Below are 21,554 nucleotides of genomic sequence, written 5' to 3'. Positions count from 1 at the left end.
CAAGTACCTGATAATGATTTAAATTAGCTCGCCCGCCTCTGCCGTTCGGGTCGATGCCGCACTGGCAAATGCATCCGAGGGAAAGGAGCATGGGGGTGGGTTGACGGAGCAGGTTCCCAACCCGCTACAAGATATTAAAAATTTTCCACGCGATCTGTCTCCAATCGTGCCCACACGATCCTCAGAAAATTCCGGCCATAACGTAAATATATGGCAACTCTTCTATGGATTTGCTTTTAAGAACTGTAAAATAGTTATCTAGAAATTGGAAGTTCCTGTCCTGCATTAATCAATTTTGGATATTAGTGTGGACATGGCAATATAAACATTTGTTAAGTAGGGTGATCTGTTATTTACTGCAGTTAGTTTAGATTGTGAGAAGTAAATATATCTGCTTTTAATGAGACTGCCAGCTGAACATGTGTGTTGCAAGGGACTATTGTACTTTGAGCAATCCCACACCTTGTTGCTTTTGATAGCCAAACTCCCATCATTATTCACTACATTTGTTTTTCCTTTTCTAGGGACTGTGGCAGTAGATATGGAACTTGCTTAGATGAAGCTAAAATCATGTATGCGTGGGCTAGAAACGCTCCACCCACAATATTACCTGCTGGTATGTTACTTTTTAAATTTATTGGTCTTAAATGCAGATGTTTAATATCGATACCCATATTTTAATTTGCACTCCAGCACTATCTTCTCTTCCCACCATCAGTTCAGGATGTCCCCAAGAATGCATCCAGGACCCCCTCTTCTCTCTTTACATTCTGTGCCTTGGTTACATCCTCCACAAATGTGGGATCATAGACCCTGATGATATCCAGCTCTATCTCTCCATCACCCTCTCTTGACCCCTTCACTGCCTCTGTGCTGTCACACTGCTTATCTGACTTTCACTATTGGATGCGCTGCAATTTCCTCCAGCTAAAGAAAAAACAAACTTGCATTTATACAGCTCTTTTTGTGACCAAAATGCCCTAAATTGCCTCTTGGCTAAATAAATACTGTTAAAGTGTCATCGTTGTTATGTAAACAAATACAACAGCTAACTTGTGCACAGCAAGGCCCCACACCAACAGCATTGAGCTATGTGACCAGATTGAGGGGTCGAAATTGATGGCTTTACCGCCCTCTGCCGCCGACATTCCTCTGCTCGAACTGCCCAGTGCCACTTTTGACAGGGCCTGGAGTGGGCGGAAGGGAAAAGCCGCCGGGAAGCGCACGCTGGCGTCAGCGGGCGGCACAATCGCGCAACTGAGCTCCTGCCCGCCAAAATGCAATATTCATGCGGGCGGGACTCGGCGGCAGAACGGGGATGGACCACTGGCTGGAGGCTGGTCGATCCCCAACAGTCAGTAGTAAGATGCTGAAAAAAAGGTTAGTGAACTTTTTGTAATTTATTTCTTTACAAGGACTTACCTGGATGGGGTCCCCTGAAGGTCTTCAGATGTTTTTTTTTGTTGATGCTTTTTCTTTCCAGCTCTTCGACTCTTCATAGGACCGATCCCATCCTTGGCGGCAAGCGCCTTAGCCACCGAAATTGGGAGCTCCCGCCGGCTGCCGCCCTGATTGGCGGCATCAGTTTCTCATTTGCCACCCGCCGACCTTCGAGGGACCTTCTTCATGAATATCCCGCCCAAAGAACCGCCAGGGACCTCGGCGGTCCTTTGGGTGGCATTTGGGTGGGCGAAGGCCTTCATCAATTTCTGGCCCAATATGTTTTCGCAGTGTTGATTAAGGGATACCCATATCATTTTAATTTGCACTCCAGCAAGTATTGGACAGGACACCAGGAGAATTCCCCTACTCTGCTTCGAATAGTGCCATGGGATCTTTCATGTCCAGCTGAACAAGCAGGCATTGGTTTAATATCTCATCTGAAAGATGGCACCTTCAACAATGCACTGCACTGCACTGAAATATTGGCATAGATTATGTTCTTAATTCCTGGATCAGTGCTTGAACGCATGACGCAGGCAAGAGTGTTGTTGTGAAATAAGGCTGACACCTTGGATAAACATTGCGAAGACTGAAGCCATTGTTTTCGGCCTTCATCACACATTCCATACCCTCACCACTGAATCCAGCCCTTTCCAGCCACTGACTCAGGCCAAACCATACTGTTAACAATTTTAGGCTGGAAAATGAATATTTCATGTTACCAGGACCTTATCAATGGGTGCTGGCTACATTGCAGGTTGGCTTCCTTATGGGTTCTGCCACACCAGATGCTGGAATGTTAATATAAAATTCAAGACTGTAAAGACTCTTGGTGGGGGAAGAGGAAAATATTTTTCCCCTTTAGTATTTAATTGAATCGTGGAATCGTGGAGACCTTTTGGCTCATCGTGCTTCTGCTGGCTCTTTGGTACAGCTATTAATTAGTCCTGCTCTTTTTCCATAGCCCTATAGATTTTTCTTTTCAAGTGTATATATGCAATTCCCTTTTGAAAGTTACTTATAAATCTGCTTTCACCACTCTCTTTCATACAGTGCCTTCCAAATCATAACAACTTGCTGTGTAAAAAAAAAAAAAATTCTCCTGATCTCCCTTCTGGTGCTTTTCCCAATGATCTTAAATTTGTGTCCTCTGGCTACTCCTGTCAGTGGATACAGTTTCTCCATATTTACCAAATCCCTTCATCATTTTGAACACCTCTATTATATCTTCCCTTAACCTTCTCTGCTACAAGAACAATCTGTTTCTCTAGTCTCTCTACATAGCTGAAGTCCTTTATCTCTGTTATTGTTCGAATAAATCTCATCTGTAACCTCTCCACTGCCTTCATTCTGGGGAATTCTTTAGATTAATGGCACTTTCTTTTGCCAAGAGTTATCTTTTATCTTTTAATTGAATATTATGCAAAATTGTTGAAATATCCAATGCATTACAAATTTTATTTGACATTATAATAAAGTGTATTGCAGTTGAAAAAGTAAATGTTCTACCTAGAAGTGAATGTAATTTTCTCTGCACAGAAATATCCTTTCTTTGCAAGCTTTTCGTAACTACAGTATACAAGTGCACATTTGTTCAGAGAAAATAAAGCAAAATAAATAGTACAGGATACATTTACATGATCAGAGATCTAAGTATTTCAGTCATACAATTTCCTTTTCGAATGAAAATTAAAGCAAAAACAAAATACTGCGGATGCTGAAAATCTGAAATCACAGAACATGCTGGAAATACTCAGCAGATCAGGCAGCATCAGTGGAGAGAGAAACAGAGTTAACGTTTCAGGACAATGACATTCAGAACTGCATTGTGGACATGGGAAGCTTCTGCCTGAATCATGCTGAAACATTTAAATGAGACAGAAGTACTGTCATAGTATCATAGAATGGTTACAGCTTGGAAGAAGGCCGTTCGGCCACTCGAGCCTGTGCCAGCTCTCTGTAAGAGCACCTCCGCTAGTCTCATTCCCCTGCCCTTTCCCCATAGCTCTGCAAATTTTTTTCTTTCAGGAACTTATCCAATTCCCTTTTGAAAGCAGTGATTGAATCTGCCTCCACCACCTTTTCAGGCAGTGGAACCCCAGCTTCTCCAGTTTATCCACGTAACTGAAGTCTCTCATCCCTGGAACAATTCTCGTAAATCTTTTCTGCACCCTTTGCAAGGGCTTCACATCCTTCCTAAAGTGCGGTGCGGCGGGGTCAGGTTGGTGGAGGACCTTTGTCTTAGGATGTTTAGTATAAAGCCCATGCTTTTGTATGCCTCGGTGAAGATGTTGACGATGGCTTGGAGTTCGGCCTCTGTGCGCGGACGCAAGCATCATCCGCATACTGTAATTCAATGGCAGAGGATGGGGCGACCTTGGATCTAGCCTGGAGGCGACGATGGTCGAACAGGTTCCCATTGGTTCTATAGTTCAGTTCCACTCCAGTGGGGAGCTTGTTGAGAGTGAGATGGAGCATTGCAGCAAGGAAGATCGAGAAGAGAACCTGACCCTGCCGCACAGCACTGTCCCCCGGTCATCAAAATCCACAGCGTGGCCTTGGGCAACGTGGACCATTTTCCATTCCTCGGGAGCCTAATCAGCAGGGGCAGACATCGATGACGCGGTCCAACACCGACTCCAGTCTGCCAGCGCAGCCTTCGGTCATCTGAGGAAGAGTGTGTTTGAAGACCAGGACCTCAACTCTAGAACCAAGCTTATGGTCCACAGGGCAGTAGTGATATCCTCCCTCCTATATGGCTCAGAGATGTGGACCATATACAGTAGATACCTCAAAGCGCTGGAGAAATGCCATCAGCGCTGCCTCTGCAAGATCCTACAAATCCACTGGGAGGATAGACACACCAATGTCAGTGGTCCGAGTACTGACCCCAGGGAACACCACTGTATACTTTCCTCCAGTCCGAAAAACAACTGCTCAGCACTACTCTCTGTTTCCTGTCACTTAGCCAATATCTTATCCATTCTGCCACTGTCCCTTTAATTCCATGGGCTTCAACTTTGCTGGCAAGCCTATTATGTAGCACTTTATCAAACACCTTTTGGAAGTTCATGTACACCATTGCCCTCATCAACCCTCTCTGTTACCTCATCATAAAACTCAATCAAGTTGGTTAAACATGATTTGCCTTTAACAAATCCGTGCTGGCTTTCCTTAATTAATCCACACTTGTCCAAGTGACTGTTAATTTTGTCCACGATTATTGTGTTCTAAAAGCTTCCCCTCTACCGGTGTTAAACTGACTGGCCTATAGTTGCTAGGTTTATCTTTACATGATTTTTTGAACAAGGGTGTAACTTTTGCAATTCTCCAGTCTTCTGACACCATTCCCGTTTCGAAGGAGTATTGGAAGATTATGGCCAGTACTTCCACCATTTCTTCCTTCACTTTCCTCAGTGTCCTCGGATGCATCCCATCCGGTCCTAGTGACATATCTACTAAAAACCAGCCTTTCTAGGACCTTGTCTTATCCATCCAGTATCTCCTTTACCTCCTCCTTTACTATGTCTATGCACCATCTTCTTCCTTGGTGAAGACAGCTGCAAAGTACTCATTTAATACCTCAGCCATATCCTCTGTCTCCATGCGTAGCTCTTCTTTTTGGTCCCTAATCGGCCCCACCCCTCTTACTGCCGTTTACATTTTATATGTCTATAGAAGACTTTCGGATTACCTTTTATGTCAGCTGCCATTCTATTCTCATACCCTCTCTTCCACTCTTATTTTCCTTTTCACTTCTCCTCTGAACTTTCTATATTCAGCCTGATTCTCAGCTGTATTCTCGACCTGACATCTGTCATACGCGCTCTTTTTCTGCTTCATCTTACTCTATCTCTTTCATCATCTAGGAAGTTCTGACCTTAGTTGCCTTATGTTTCCACTTAGTGGGAATGTACCTCGACTGTACCTGAACTATCTCCTCTTTAAAGACAGTTTTGTCTGCCAATCTTTGATTCCAATTTACCGGGACCAGATCCGTTTGCATCCCAATGAAATTGGCCTTCCTCCAATTAAGTATTTTTACTCTAGATTGCTCCCTGTCCTTTTCCATAGCTAATCTAAATCTTATGATACTATGATCACTGTTCCCTAAAAGGTTCCCCTACTGACACTTACTCCACATGACCCACTGCATTCCCCAGAACCAGAACCAGCAATGCCTCCTTCCTCGTTGGGACGGAAACATACTGATCGAGAAAGTTCTCCAGAACACACTTCAGACATTCTTCCCCATCTACACCTTTTACACTATTAGTATCCCAGTCTATATTAGGATAGTTGAAGTCCCGCATTATCACTACTCTATAGTTCTTGCATCTCTCTAATTTCTCTGCAAATTTGCTACTCCATAATTTTCCCATTAGTTGATAGCCTATAGACTATACCTAGTAGTGAAATGGCACCTCTATTACTTCTTAATTATAACCAAATAGATTCTGTTCTTGACCCCTCCAGGACATCCTCTCGCCCCAGCACTGTACCATTCTGCTTAAACAGTACTGTCACACCACCTCCCATCTTTCCTTCACTGTATTTCCTGAACACGCTATATCCAGGAATATTTAATACCCAATCCTGCCCTTTTTTGAGCCAAGTCTCTGTTATTGCCACGACATCATATTCCCATGTGGCTATTTGCGCCTGCAGCTCACCAACCTTGTTTACTATGCTTCGTGCGTTCACATACATACACTCTAAACTTATCCTAGACCATCCTGTGTTCTCTTAGTCTGACCCCACCTAATAACTTACTACTTCTTGCTTTAGTGCTATCCGTCGCTCCCAGTCCTTTGTTTCTCCTTTCTAATCTTCCTTGTAATTTTCTGGCCCAAACAATGAATAGATGCCGGAGTTAAATAATACTTATAGAAACTGGTCGTTCCTTTGAGATCAGAGGACCTTTTAAAGCGGCAGCCAGCAACCTTTTTTAAACCAGTTTTTTAAATCTGGTTCATAGACAGCTGGGGAGTGCATGATAAGGAAGAATATGAAGAAATTGGGGGCAATAGTCAATACTGAGGAGAACTGCAACAAATTACAGGAGGATATTAATCAACTTGCAGAATGGGCATATAATTCAACACAAATAAATGTGAGGTATTACATTTTGGTAGGAAGAATAGGGAGGTCACTTATTACTTGGAGGGTGCAAGTCTAGGTGGGGTAGAGGAACAAAAGGATCTTGGAGTACAAATACACAAATCAAAAAGTTGCGACACAGGTTAACAAGGCCATAAAAAAGCAAACCAAGCTCTAGGGTTTCTTTCTAGAGGTATAGAATTGAAAAGTAAGGAACTTATGCTAAACCGACAGAGTCCTACATACAGTTCTCGTCACCATATTATAAAAAGGATATAGAGGCACTGGAGAGGGTGCAAAAAAGATTTATAAGGATGATACCAGAAATGCAAAGGTATACATATCAGGAAAGGATGAATAGGCTGGGTCTCTTTTCTCTTGGGGGAACAAAAGAAGACTGCGGGGTGACTTAATAGAGGTCTTCAAAATTATGAAATGTTTTGATAGAGTGGATACAGAGAGAATGTTTTCACTTGTGGGGAAGAGCAGAATTAGAGGCCATCAATATAAGATAGTCACCAAGAAATCCAATAGAATATTCAGAAGAAACTTCTTTACCCAAAGAGTGGTGAGAATGTGGAACTCGTTACCACAGGAGTGGTTGAAGTGAATAGTATAGTTGCATTTAAAGGGAGGCTAGACAAGCATATGAGGGAGAAGGGAATACAAGGTTATGCTGATAGATTTAGATGAAAGATGGGAGGAGGCTCGAGTGGAGCATAAACGCAGACATGAACTGGTTGCGCTGAATGGCCTATTTCTGTGCCATATATCCCATGTAAACCTATGCTTTATTTTAGATATATGGCAAATAATACATACAGAAATACATTGGGCAATGAAATGTTTGATTTGTAGCAACATAACAAAATTAGATTGCTTTGTACATTAATCACTTAGTCAGTCAATAGCATAACTGTTCCTGATGCTGCTATACTGCAGATCAAGGTCAAGGAGTGTGTGAATTTATTAAATTGTTTTGAAGATTCTGTTTATTTTCTTTTGCAAGACCGGCTTTGAAGAGCAGACTTCCTGTCAACCTTCCCCAATATATGACTTGTTTGAACTAAGCCTTTGAAAGCATACACTTGGGCAGACCAAGGCTTGACTGCAACCGTTTCTCCCACTCCACTGCAGAGCCATATTGAGTGATGTCAGTGTTATTGATGGATGCTGATCCACAACCTTAAAATGAAAGTAAGGTCATTAAGGGGTGATGTTAGGAAGCATATTTTCACATAAATAGTGTGAAAATCTGGAACACTCTTTCTCGCCCAGAAAGCTGTTGAGGCTTTCAATTGAAAACTAAAATTAGTAGATTTTTGTTAGGCAAGATATTACGGTTTACAGAACCAAAGCAGTTATATGGAGTTAAGACACAGATCTAACGGAATGGCAGAACAGGCTCAAGGGGCTGAATAGCCTCATCCTGTTCCTACGACAGTGGTGTGGTGAATGAGGCAGACAGATAATGCCACCAGTGTTTTGAAATATATCCAGCCCCTACTGCAAATCCATCCTGCTACAGAATTTCCCCACTCAAAATAAATTCCTCCTTTGTCAAACATCTGAAGTTGCTGTCGCAAATGAAGTCACCCTAAAACCAGCCCACAAAAAATTATTTTGAGATAACTTTGCTGGAAGCAGTTTCAAGTTGTAAGAAAAGAAAGACTTACATTTATATCGTGTCTTTCATGACCACTGGGTGTCCCAAAGGGTTTTACAGCCAATGACGTACTCTTGAAGTCACTGTTGTAATGTTGGAAATGTGGCAGCCAATTTGCGCACAGCAAGCTTCCACAAACAGCAATGTGATAATGACCAGTTAATTTGTTTTTGTGATGTTTGAGAGATAAATATTAGCGAGGAAACTGGGGAGAACGCCTGCTCTTCTTCGAATAATGTTATAGGACTTTTACATCTACCTGAGAGGGCAGACAGGGCCTTGGTTTAACGTCTTATCTGAAAGACAGCACCTCTAACAGTGCTGCCGTCCCTCAATACTGCACTGGAGTGTCAGCCTAGATTTTTGAGCTCAAGTCTCTGGAGTGGGACTTGAACCCACAGTCTTCTGACTCGAGGCGAGGGTGCCACCAATTGAGCCACGACTGGCACTGGTGAGAGAATAATGTATTTTCTGTGTAACTTTGAAAAAAGAATTGCTCCAAACTCCCCCACCAACAAAACTGCCGATCTGTCAGAGAGTGATGAAATGGACCGATTGCTCTGCTGGCTCTATCAGGTATAGCGCACCTAGCTGAACCCTGCCTCAGCAATCTACAATATTGCGGATCCCGACTGGAAAGTAAAAGCAGTGTTGCCAGGAGATGTATCGGCTTTCTACTCATTTAAAAACATTTTTTACTGCTCCTTGGGCCGTTTGAAGTTAGGCCATAAGCTGTATTTGGCAATCAATTGGCCATGGCCATTCAGCTTGAATTAATTATTTGTCTAAAATGAAATCAGAGATTAATAAATACTGTTTTTCAATATTTGCAAAATCTTCAAAAAGCTAATGTGGCTTTTCCAGTTGTAATTCATTAAGGGTAAAGCAGTAATTCCTCAGGGATTGTTGTGTGCCTATGTGCAGCCTGTATGTGATTTATTTGCTATAAAGAGAAAAGGCACAAAAATTCACAAATCTAGCCATAAAAATGAAATGACGTGAATAATTTAAGCGATGTTTAGCATTATTCTAGCATTCTTTTTTCCTCGTGCTATAATCTTTCTCCCTCCTACCAAAATATTTTAATAGGAGGAGATTATATTTGGATTTTTTCAATTATTTTAAACAACTTCATTGTATTTACACCAAATGAAATATGCTTATTTCATGCTGGTTTATTTTCAAAATTTAAATTGTGATAGAATTCAAGAGGGATAACAGTATGCCATTGATGCCAGTGAATTAATTATTAAGTTGCAGAGAAAGCTCTTTTTATTTAAAAAAAAACTAACCTCAGTACAACTTCAATGAAATCTATAATTAGGCCACCGAAGGCACTTATCAGTAGAAGTCATTTCCAATTCTCTTTCTCTTACTTTCTCATACATGCATTTGGCTCAACGTGCGGAAATGTTGGAGATTTGCAGACAGGTGGCTAAATCGACCGTAGCTCTATCTTGAATGTTGCAAGGAAGATGTCAGTTTTGTAGTTTAGAGACCACGAATGCTTCAGTGCCAATCATTTCTGCCTGAATTCAATATTGTGTGTGGTTGCATAGGTCACTGAACTAAAGGTGAGGAAGCCTGTCAGTAAAGAAGAGTGCAGTGCGATAACATGCTGGCCGTCTGGATTGCAGATGATATGCTTTATATCTAGTTATGAATTGAAAAGTTTAAGGCTTATAGCACTCTGTATTTAAATAGTGAACATAGGTGTGCTGCAATGAATCATGGGTCAGATAATAAATGCCTTCCCTCTTTTGTGCTGTTGATCATCTATAATTTACTAAAAGTTGTACATCTGCATAGATTTCCTGTTGAGTAACATTTCTGTAACACTGTCGTATTGCTGTTGTCGTAGTTATATTTGTGTCATGTTATCAGTCACGCTATTTCCATCTAAATTTATGTCCCTTTCTCTCTTGTTTTTCAATTAATATTGCTTATTTCTGATTGAGTCCTCTGCAGTTGGAGCCCAAGATGTGTGGCTGTTATATTGGGTTTTATGCTAAATATTCTACTTGTGTTCAACATCATTGACCACTTCTAAAGCAGACTGTTTTTTATTATCCAGAGTGTGCCTTTACTTGCCTAATATCTAGCAAATGAACAGCGAACACTTGCTGGCTGAAGATCTTATTCAGCTTTCCCCCCTCAAGGTTTCTACCATCATAGATGCCAATTCAGTTCATTCCATTTGGCTGAATACACTGAAAATATTGAAGGCTATGAGTCTGACAACATCCGACTGTAATGTTGAAGACCTATGCGCCAAAACTAGTTGACCCCCAACCAAGTTGTTTCAATACAGCTTTGATACTGGCATCTACCTGCCAATGTGGATGATTGCCTAGGTATGTTTTATCTATAATTACCACCTTATTAGCTTCCTCCCAATTATCAGTAAAGTAATGGAATGGAATGAGTCATCAATAGTACCATCTACTCACCAGTAACCTTCTCACCGACACTCTGTTCAGCAGAACCATTCGGCTCCAGACTTGGGGGGTTGGTGGTCAATGGAAAAACTCTTCAGTAACTGGAGTCATACTGGTCACAAAGGAAGATGGCTCTGGTTGTTGGAGGCCAATCATTTGTTACCCCAGGAAGCAGTTTTTTTACTGATTTTCCTTCCATCATAATGTCAGGGATTGACTGTTCACTGAAATTTCCAGTGTTCAGCTCTATTCACAACCCCTTCGCTAATGAAACAGTCTATAATACCCTACAGTAGGATCTGGACAAAATCTAGACTGGGCTGATGTGAGGCAGGAAAAAATTGTGCTACATTAGTGCCTGGTTATGACAAGCTAGAACAAGGCAAAGCCCAGCAATATCCTCCTGTCCTTCAATAGCGCCATTATCATAGAGACCCTCGCCGTCAACATCTCGGGTCAAGACGCTTAACTGGATCATCCTTCTCAACACTTTGGCTCGAGCAGGGCAGACAGTGGGTAATTTGTGATGAATTGCTTACCACCTATTCCCTCAAAGCCTCTCCACCACTTGTAAGGCTGTCAGAAGTGTGATATATTCAACACTTACCTAGAAAGTTGTAGCCATAACAATGCTCAAGAAGCTCAACACCAACCAGGATGAATCACTTGATCAAGAACGTACATCGTTCCGAGTAAAAATTCTGCAGTTTCCTATCTAACCGTATTGTGCGAGCACCATCAACACAAGGATTGCAGTGGTTCGCCTCCCCTTAAATCAGGAAATTAGAGGTGCATGTAACAAGCATGATACAATAATCATGTGGGACTTTAATCTACATGTAAACTGGTCAAATCAAATTTGCAGTAATAATGTGGGGGGGCGAATTCATGGAATGTGTACAAGGTCATTTTCTAGGTCAGTATGTTGAGGAACCAACTAGGGAACAGGCTATAGATGATCTAGCATTGTGCAATGAGAAAGGGTTAATTAATAACCTTATAGTAAAGGGGCCTTTAGGGAAGAGTGACCATCATATATGGAATTTTATATCAAGTTTGAAAGTGATTTAGTTAAATCTGAAAATAAGGTCTTGAGTTTAAACAAAGCAAACTACGTAGGCATTGTAATGTATGTACCTATGAGTATGTTCAGGTTTGTAGAGTGACTTAGCCAGTCACGTGATGTTCACAAGACTCAATAAAACCCCAGTCAGTTGGGTCTAGGTCATCTACGATATGGTATGTAGTTGTGAGTCTAGTGGATGAACTGGCAATGCTTTACTATGAATTCTTAAGCAAGGACCCATGAAGCAAATACATTACAGGTATATGGGGTGAGTTGGCTAAGCTAGATTGGGAAACTACATTAAAAGGTATGACGGGAGACAAGCAATGGCTAGCATTTAAAGAATTAATACAAAATTTACAACAAAAATACATTATTTTAAGGCACAAAACCCCCCACAGGAACTGTGGCAAACGAGAAGTTAAAGATAGTATTAGAGTATTAGATCAAAGGAAGAGACTTATAGGGCCCAAGATTCCACAAGCGCCTAGAACGGCGCAGTCCCGACCTGGACGCCCGTTTTTCGCGCCACAAAGTGCGCCTAAAAAAATCCTCCGTATTCTCCACCTACCTGCAGGTCCTCTGGCCCTCGGCGCAGCCAGCACGAGCTGTGGGGGGGCGGAGCCAGGTCCCTGCGCTGAAAACAGTGCCGGGACCTCTGCACATGCGCGCTACAGTGGGCACGCAAGTGCAGTAGCTCCAGGCGCCCGAAGCACGCAGTCCCTAGCCCTGGCCGAATGGCCTCACTGGGGTTGCGTGAATAAGGCTCCTCCCACGGCCAGCTCCTGCTCCCCGCCCCTGCCTCCGCCTCCGGACCCGACCCGACCCCCCCCCCCCCCCCCCGACTGGACCCGACCCGCGCTCCTGCTCCCGCCCCCCCGACTGGACCCGACCCGACCCGCGCTCCCGCCCCCCGACCCGACCTGCGCTCCTGCTCCCCGACCCGACCCGCGCTCCTGCTCCCGCTCCCCCCGACTGGATCCGACCTGACCTCGCCCTCCCCGACCTCCCCCTCTCCGACCTGACCTCCCCCTCCCCGACCTCCCCCGCCCCGATCTGACCTCCCTCTCTCTCTCCCTCCCTCCCTCCCTCTTTCTTTCTCTCTCTCTCTCTCTCTCTCTCTCTCTCTCTCTCTCTCTCTCTCTCTCTCTCTCTCTCTTTTTCTCTCTCTCTCTCCCCCTCCCTCCCCCCCTCTCTCTCTCCCTCCCTCTCTCTCCCCCACCTCTCTCCCCCCCTCCCCCTCTCTCCCCCCCTCCCCCTCTCTCCCCCCCTCCCCCTCTCTCCCCCCCTCCCCCTCTCTCCCCCCCCTCCCTCTCTCGCCCTCTCCCTCCCTCCCTCCCTCTCTCCCTCTCTCCCTCTCTCCCTCTCTCCCTCTCTCTCTCTCCCTCTCTCCCTCTCTCCCTCTCTCTCTCTCTCTCTCTCTCTCTCTCTCTCTCTCTCTCTCTCTCTCTCTCTCTCTCTCCCACCCGACCCGACGCCACCTACCTGTAAATCTGGTGCTGGGGACGGGCCCGGGCCGGCCCGTTCAGCCTTCGGTCCCGAAAGGCCTGCCTGAAGCACTTTCACACAGGTAGGAAGATGGTTTATTTAATCTTTTCTTTGCTTATAAATGTTTATTCAGGTTGGATTTATTTGTATAAGTATAAATAAGGATTTATTATAGAATTTAATGACTTCCCTTCTCCCCCCCCCACCTCGTTCTGGACGCCTAATTTGTAACCTGCGCCTGATTTTTTAATGTGTAGAACAGGTTTTTTCAGTTCTACAAAAATCTTCACTTGCTCCATTCTAATTAGTTTGGAGTACGTTTTCACTGTGGAAACTTTGAAATCAGGCGTCAGAAGAAAAAATTCTGTTCCAAAGTGGAACTGTTCTACCTGACTAGAACTGCAGAAAAAAAAATGTGGAGAATTACGATTTCTAAGATAGTCCGTTCTCCACCAGTTGCTCCTAAAAATCAGGTGCAAATCATGTGGAAATTTGGGCCCATAATGTTGCCAAAAAGAGCAGTAAGCCTGAAGATTTAGAATTCAACAAAGGAGAACCATGAAATTGATAAAGAAAGGGAAAATAGAATATGAGAGCAAACTAGTGAGGGACATAAAACAGACTGTAAAAGCTAGTGAAAGTAACTGTGGGTCCCCTACAGGCTTAGACAGGAGAAATTATAATGGGGCATAAGGAAATGGCAGAGAAATTAAACAAATACTTTGTGTCTGTCTTCACGGAGGAAGACGCAAAACACTTGCTGTAAATAGTGGAGAACCAAGGATCTAGCGAGAATGAAGAACCGAAAGAAATTAGTATTAGTAAAAAAAATAGTACTGGAGAAATTAATGGGACTGAAAACCAATAAAATCCCCTGGACCTGATGGCCTACATCCTATGGTTTTGAAAGAGGTGGCTATAGAGATAGTGGATGCATTGGTTGTCGTCTTCCAAAATTCCATAGATTCTAGGACGGTTCCTGTGGGATTGGAAGATAGCAAATGTAACCCCACTATTTAAGAAAGGAGGGAGAGAGAAAACGGGAAACGACAGACCAGTTAGCCTGACATCAATAGCGGGGAAAATGCTAGAATCTGTTATTAAGGATGTAATAACAGGGCACTTGGAAAATAATAATAGGATTGAACAGTCTCAACACAGATTTATGAAAGGGAAATCATGTTTGACAAATCAGTTAGAGTTTTTTGAGGTTGTAACGAGCAGAATAGATAAGGGGAAACCAGTAGATGTGATGTATTTGGATTTTCAGAAGACATTCGATAAAGTGCCACAGAAGAGGTTATTTAACAAAATTAGGGCACATGAGATTGGGGGTAATATACTAGCATGGATTGAGGATTGCTTAATGGACAGAAAATAGAGAGTAGGAATAAACGGGCCATTTTCAGGTTGGCAGACTAACTAGTGGGGTACCGCAAGGATCAGTGCTTGGTCCGCAGCTATTCACAATCTATATCAATGATTTGGATGAGGGGACCAAATATAATATATCCAATTTTGCTGATGATACAAATCTAGGTGGGAATTTTAAGTTTTGAGGAGGATGCAGAGAGACTTCAAGGGGATATAGACAGGCTAAGTGAGTGGGCAAGAACATGGCAAATGAAATCTGAAGTAATCCACTTTGGTAGGAAAACTAGAAATGCAGAGTATTTTTTGAATGATGAGAGACTGGGAAATGTTGGTGTTCAGAGGGACGTGGGTGTCCTCATACAGTGTGACGTCCGAAATCTGGAAACCTCGAGACCGAGGCCCGGATTCCGGGTATTTCCTGATTTTGCAACGTCTCTGCCTGGGCCGAGGGAGGTGGCTAGGGGAGGGGGAGTCGGTCGGTCAGGCCGCTGGGGGTGGAGGTTGGGCCAAGGCCAGGGGAGGTTGGTTGGGCCACCGGAGGTCGGGGGGGGGCGGGGTAAGTCGGGCCGCTGGAGGTCGAGGGGATCGGTCGGGCTGGGGGGGGTTGGTCGGGTCGCCGGAGGTCGGGGTAGTCTGTTGGATCGGCGTGGTCGGGCAGAGGCGGGGGGAGGTCTGGGGAGATTGGGCTGAGGTCAGGCGGCCGAGGCGGGATTTCAGAACATTTTCTGGTTTCTGGACGACCCGCCACGGATCAGCTCGGTTTCCGGATTTTGGACATCACACCTCTACGCGAATCACTGAAAGTTAACATGCAGGTACAGCAAGCAATTAAGAAAACAAGTGGTATGTTGACCTTTATTACAAGTGGATTTGATTATAAGAGTAAAGATATCTTACTGCAATTATATAGGGCACTGGTGAGACGGCACCTGGAGTATTATGTGTTTTGGTATTCTTAGCTAAGGAAGGATATACTTGCCATAGTTCAACGAAGGTTTACCAGACTGATTCTTGGACTGGGGGGTTGTCCTATTAGGAAAGATTGAGTAGATTAGGCATATAGGGCCTAAGTTTCGGCCTCAGTTGCTCCTGATTTTTTGGAGCAACTGGTGTAGAATGGAGTATCTTAGAAATTCAAATTCTCGGCATTTAGTTTGCTCCAGTTCTAGTCAGTTAGAACAGTTTCACTTTTTGGAACAGAATTTTTTTTTCAAAAGGGGGCGTGTCCGGCCACTTACGCCTGTTTTCAAAGTTTCGGCAGTGAAAACTTACTCCAAACTAACTTAGAATGGAGTAAGTGAAGATTTTTGTACGCTCGAAAAAACCTTGTCTATACTTTAGAAAATCAGGCGTAGGGAATGGGGGGGGGGGTTTAAAGGGAAGTTTACAAACATTAAACACTTCAGTTTTACAAATAAAGAGCCATCATCAATAATAAATGATAAAAACATCAATAAATCAATCAATAAATCAATCAAAAAAAATTAATAAGAAATAATTTTGTTTTTAAATCAATAAATAAAACATTTTCTACTTACCGACTGCAGCACCGGGAGCCCTCCAACAGCGTGCTGGGATGCCGCCCCCCACCCAGTGTGTCTCTGTCAGTGTCTCTATCTCTCTCTCTGCCTGTGTGTGTCTCTCACACTCTGTCTGTCAGTGTCTGTGTTTCTGACAGCGAGAAGAGGGGGGGAGGGAGGGAGGGATGGGGGAGAAGGGGGGGAGGAGGGGAAGGGGGAGGAGGGGAAGGGGGGGGGGCGGAGGCTGAACCAACCGGGCCCAAGACTTTGGGCAGGGCCCGGTCCCCAGCACCAAATTCACAGGTAGGTGGCGTCGGGTCGGGAGCGCGTGTCGGGTCGGGGGGAGTGCGGGGTCGGTGTCGGGAGCGCGGGTCGGGTCCGGTCCGGTCCAGGGGGATCGGATGGAGGTCGGGTTGGTTCGGGGAGGGAGGGAGCGCAGGTCTGTTCGTGTCGGGGGAGGGAGGTCAGGTCGGGTCGGGGTCGGGAGGTGGTGGGAGAGAGTTCGGGTCGGGGGGGAGGGAGGTCAGGTCGGGTGGGTGGGTGGGGGGGAGCCTGGGTCGGGTCCAGTCCGGGGGATCGGGTCCGGTCCGGGGTGGGGGAGCGGGAGTCGGGTCGGTGTCGGGTCCGGTCCGGTCCGGGGGCGGGGGGGAAGCGGGAGTCGAGTCGGGTCGGGAGGAAGCAGGAGCTGGGCGTTGGAGGCAGCCTTATGCACGCAGCCCCAGTGAGGCCATTCGGCCAGGGCTAGGGGCTGTGTGCTTCGGGCCCCTGCCACACAGTTTTGGGCGCCCACTGTAGCGCGAATGTGCAGAGGTCCCGGCACTGTTTTCAGCGCAGGGACCTAGCTCCGCCCCCTACAGCTCGTGCTGCGCTGCGCCCGGCTCAAGAGGAGCAGCAGGGAGCCGGAGAATCTGGAAGTTTTTTTTAGGCGCACTTTGTGGCACGAAAAACGGGCGTCCAGGTCGGGGCTGCGCCGTTCTAGGCGCGGCCCGAAACTTGGGCCCATATTCTCTGAAGTTTAGAAGAATGAGAGGTGATCATACATAAGTAACATAAGAAATAGGAGCAGGAGTAGGCCATACAGCCCCTCGAGCCGCCTTCGCCATTTAATACGATCTTGGTTGATCCGATCATGGACTTGGGTCCACTTTCCTGCTCGCTCCCCATAACCCCTTATTCCCTTATTGGTTAAGAAACTGTCTATCTCTGTCTTAAATTTATTCAATGTCCCAGCTTCCACAGCTCTCTGAGGCAGCGAATTCCACAGATTTACAACCCTCTGAGAAAATAAATTTCTCCTCGTCTCAGTTTTAAATGTGCGGCCCCTTATTCTAAGATCATGCCCCCGAGTTCTAGTCTCCCCCATCAGTGGAAACATCCTCTCTGCATCCACCTTGTCAAGCCCCCTCATAATCATATATGTTTCGATAAGATCACCTCTCAATCTTCTGAATTCCAATGAGTAGCGGCCCAACCCACTCAACCTTTCCTCATAAGTCAACCCCCTCATCTCCGGAATCAACCTAGTGAACCTTCTCTGAACTGCTTCCAAAGCAAGTATATCCTTTCTTAAATATGGAAACCAAAACTGCACGCAGTATTCCAGGTGTGGCCTCACCTGTCATGTACGCATGTTAATGTATATACTGTAACACTAGACCACTGAATGTACCTTCACCCTGTATACACTATACCTGTACTACCAGAGGGTGCTGCTGCTGGAGACCTAAGGATCACCTGTATACTGCAGGTAACCAAGTATAAAAGGGAGCTCACCCCTTGGTGTCCTCACTCTAGGAGCTGCAATAAAGGACTAAGGTCACCACAGTTTAAGTACTATACCCTTACCTCGTGGAGTCATTATTAGAGTGCTTGCATATACTACATCATCAATACCCTGTATAACTGTAGCAAGACTTCCCTGGTTTTATACTCCATCCCCTTTGCAATAAAGGCCAAGATTCAATTGGCCTTCCTGATCACTTGCTGTACCTGCATACTAACTGTTATACATGTATACTTGTATTTGCTCTGTGCAGCCACCAGAGGGCTCATCCCCTGGAGTCCCATGGGATACCATAATCCCTTGGGAGCACAGGTATTTAAGGAGGCTTCACAGGTTGGAGAGGCACTCTGGAGACCTGCAATAAAAGACTACAGTCACACTTTACTTTGAGCTCAGTGTGTTCAGTCTGACTCTCTCTCCATACACAACACTAACCTTTTGTGTTTCATGCACAAGTACCCCCAGGTCCCCGCTGTACTGCAGCATTTTTCAATCTTTCTCCATTTAAATAATAACTTGCTGTTTGATTTTTTTTTCTGCCAAAGTGCAGGACCTCACACTTTCCAACATTATATTCCATCTGCCAAATTTTTGCCCACTCACTTAGCCTGTCTATGATCGCATTGAAACATACAAAATTCTTACAGGGCTTGACAGGATAGATGCAGGGAGGATGTTTCCTCTGGCTGGGGAGTCCAGAACCAGGGGTCACAGTCTCAGAATAAGGGGTCGGCCATTTAGGACTGAGATGCGGAGAAATTTCTTCACTCAGAGGGTGGTGAATCTTTGGACTTCTCTGCCATAGAAAGTTGTGGAGTCCAGTTCGTTGGACATATTCAAAAGGGAGTTAGATGTGACCCCTAAAGGGATCAGGGGTATGGAGAGAAAGCAGGAAAGGGGTACTGAGGTGATGATCAGCACCACTGTACTGAATGAGCTGTTGGAACGCAGGCACAATATGACTGTTAGTAGCTCTCTCAGAAAAATTCAAAAGGGATGCCAGCTAAAGGAAAACATGTTTGAAATTTTGCAGTTTTACATGCATTTGTTTCATTAAAAAACATAAAAAATGATCAGCGGAAATTCTGGAAGGAATAATTAGAGAAGGATAAAGGGGTGAGTATAATTCTAGAGAATGACAGTATGGAAGTGATACTAATATTTTGTATTTTTTTACAATTCATGGTGAAATGAGAACATAGATGTACTAGAGGAGAAAACAGAATAGTAGATGGAGAAAAGGAATTGGTTCTGAAAAAATTAGCAGGCTCCAGGTGGAGATGTCACTGGCCTCTGATTGCAACCGAAGTACAGAGGCCCTGGCCACAATTTCTTAACTTTCCTTAAATATGCAAATTGTGCTGTGGGACTGGAAATTAACTGATACAACACCCTTATTCAAGAAAGGAAGGATAACTATTGAAAACTTAACTCTAACATCAGTAATTTGAAATAAAATTTGTAGCTGTGTAGTATATGGAAATATAACAGCATGGATTAAAAGTTGGTTGATGAACAGGAAGTCAAGATTTAGAGTAAATGTATGTTGCTTGGACTGATGAATGGTAGGAAGTGGTATACCTCATGGTCAGTGATAAGTTTTTTTATTAATTCATCCTCAGGATATAGGTGTCACTGGCAAGGCTGGCAAGTATTGCCCATCCCTAGTTGCCCTGAGAAGGTGGTGGTGGTCTGCTTTCTTGAAATGCTTACATTTTAAAGAACAAGATGTTAAATATGCATACTTTTATACATTATTGGACAGCCTGGTAGCAAATATAGCAGAATTCCGTACTTTCTGCTTGGTAAATCTAGATTAGTAAATCTGGTTAGCTTCCTTGAATTATGCTACTGCTGACCATTGATGGACTTACTGGAATAATAACCATCTTTTCCCTTTTGATGACAGTTTGCAAGTGAAGAGCAATGTAAAAACATAAACACATGATTTAGTTTATAACCCAGTAGATATGCAATATAAATTTATATTTCTCCTTATCGCTAATCAAACTAACCAAATGTGTGCTTTGTCTTTTTCCATTTCCAGATGTTGGATTTAGAGTTGGTGGAAACACAGACATTAACTACATTGTTCTTCAGGTTCATTATGGAGACATCACTGCATTTAGAGGTGAGAGGTCCCAACAATAGAAAAATATTTGTGAAAATTACATTTGCAAGTGATTCTGACATTAGACAATTGAAATTTGATTTTTATATAAAATGAAAATGCAATGGCCTGAAATTACGATGCTTCTGTGTGCGAAAACCCAGAACTTGCGATCTATCAAGTTTCACTTGGTCAGATCCTTCGCATCCGTTTCAAAATCACTTTGGCGCCGGGTTTAGCTATTTGGCCAACTATTTTCGAACGAATGCCCATGGAACACTTTCAACTGGTAAAAGGCGGCCTAAAAGCAGGCCTAAGGCCGCCTTTTACTGGTGTAAGGGTTAAAATAAATGATTAAATATTTTAAATGATTTCAACATACACATACATTTAAAATTACTTTAGGTTAATTTTGGCCCATTTTAAAATGTTTTAATTTATTATTCAAAAAATTAATTTTTTACTTTAAATGCCTAATTAAAGGGTCGTTTAATTAATTTTGAACATACAATCATTTATTTTTATTTAAGTGGTGTGAATTCTTATTTATTTGAGGATTTCTATTACGTTTATGGGGATTCTGTACATAAATGGATTCCCCATAAGCATCATAGGAATCCCCTTTTTGATTGGTTGGCTTGGCCTACGTGATCCCAGGGATGCTTGCGAACCGCATGCGCCCCGGGATCCGTGGGCCTTTACGCAGGCACAGGTGGAGGTTGTTTTGCTGGTAGAATACAAGACTGGGTATCTGGTGATATTGTGTAAAGGTCAATCTGTTGACTTTGAATGTCATTGACTGTAGGAGAACTGCTATTCAGCAATCAACAGTCATAAAAGGTAAAAGTGCTGAAATCTCTTGGTAAAGCTGGAATAATAGAGCTGTCTGGAAACGGGAAGTCTAAAACCAAACATTGCTTGAAAGGTGTAACTGGAGATGCATTAAAAGCAAACGCTGCAGCCCAGTCACCTAACAGGAAACCAATTTTTCTCACTATTAACTTCAATGCTACTCAAGCCTATATTGTATCATAGTTCAGAAAGATCAATTGTTCTAGTTGTATGAATTTTTTCATGTCAGTTTTCAATTGGTATCAAATTGTAACTTCCCATCAAAGAATGTTTTGATCCAAAATTCAATGGTTCATTTCCACGACTGACTGATGATGGTGTTTGGCACCTCTCCAGACAAGTTTGTATAATGTGCTGATTGGATTGTGTGAATTCCTGTTAAGCTACCAATCACATAAGTATATAAGCAAATTGATAAATAGTTTTCTTTGTGTTTTTGGATTGTAATATTGTTGTGCTTTGTCTATTTGCTTGGGAACCCATCTGCAAGCTTCCAAAAATAATCCTTTTAAATCAGATAGCGTGATTCATTGGATATACTGACCTAAAAAAATTCCAGTGCAAAACTGTGATGCATTCAGCAGTGCATTTTGATATCTACGATTCAGTAAGACATAAAAACTTTATCATGAGATTTATATTAGGTACAATCTACTCTAATTATAAATTGCTTCTTTGGAATTACTTGATAATTAGATTTTTTTCAGTGCTAAA

At 43.6% G+C, this 21,554-nt stretch overlaps 1 protein-coding gene across 4 annotated transcripts in view; it reads left to right on the top strand.

Moving 5' to 3' along the window:
- The window catches only part of pam (peptidylglycine alpha-amidating monooxygenase), a 398,693-nt gene that overhangs the window by 239,358 nt on the left and 137,781 nt on the right, over positions 1–21,554 (top strand). For all 4 annotated transcript variants that reach the window (XM_070884267.1, XM_070884245.1, XM_070884252.1 and 1 more), the window contains 2 exons: positions 525–616; positions 19,926–20,009. In XM_070884267.1, coding sequence (XP_070740368.1) covers positions 525–616; positions 19,926–20,009 — 176 coding nt within the window. The remainder of the gene's footprint in view (positions 1–524; positions 617–19,925; positions 20,010–21,554) is intronic.

Source organism: Pristiophorus japonicus, chromosome 1 (genome assembly GCF_044704955.1).
Source record: "Pristiophorus japonicus isolate sPriJap1 chromosome 1, sPriJap1.hap1, whole genome shotgun sequence".
NCBI classification, from domain to species: Eukaryota; Metazoa; Chordata; class Chondrichthyes; family Pristiophoridae; genus Pristiophorus; species Pristiophorus japonicus.
This window is presented reverse-complemented; position numbering and strand designations above follow the sequence as displayed.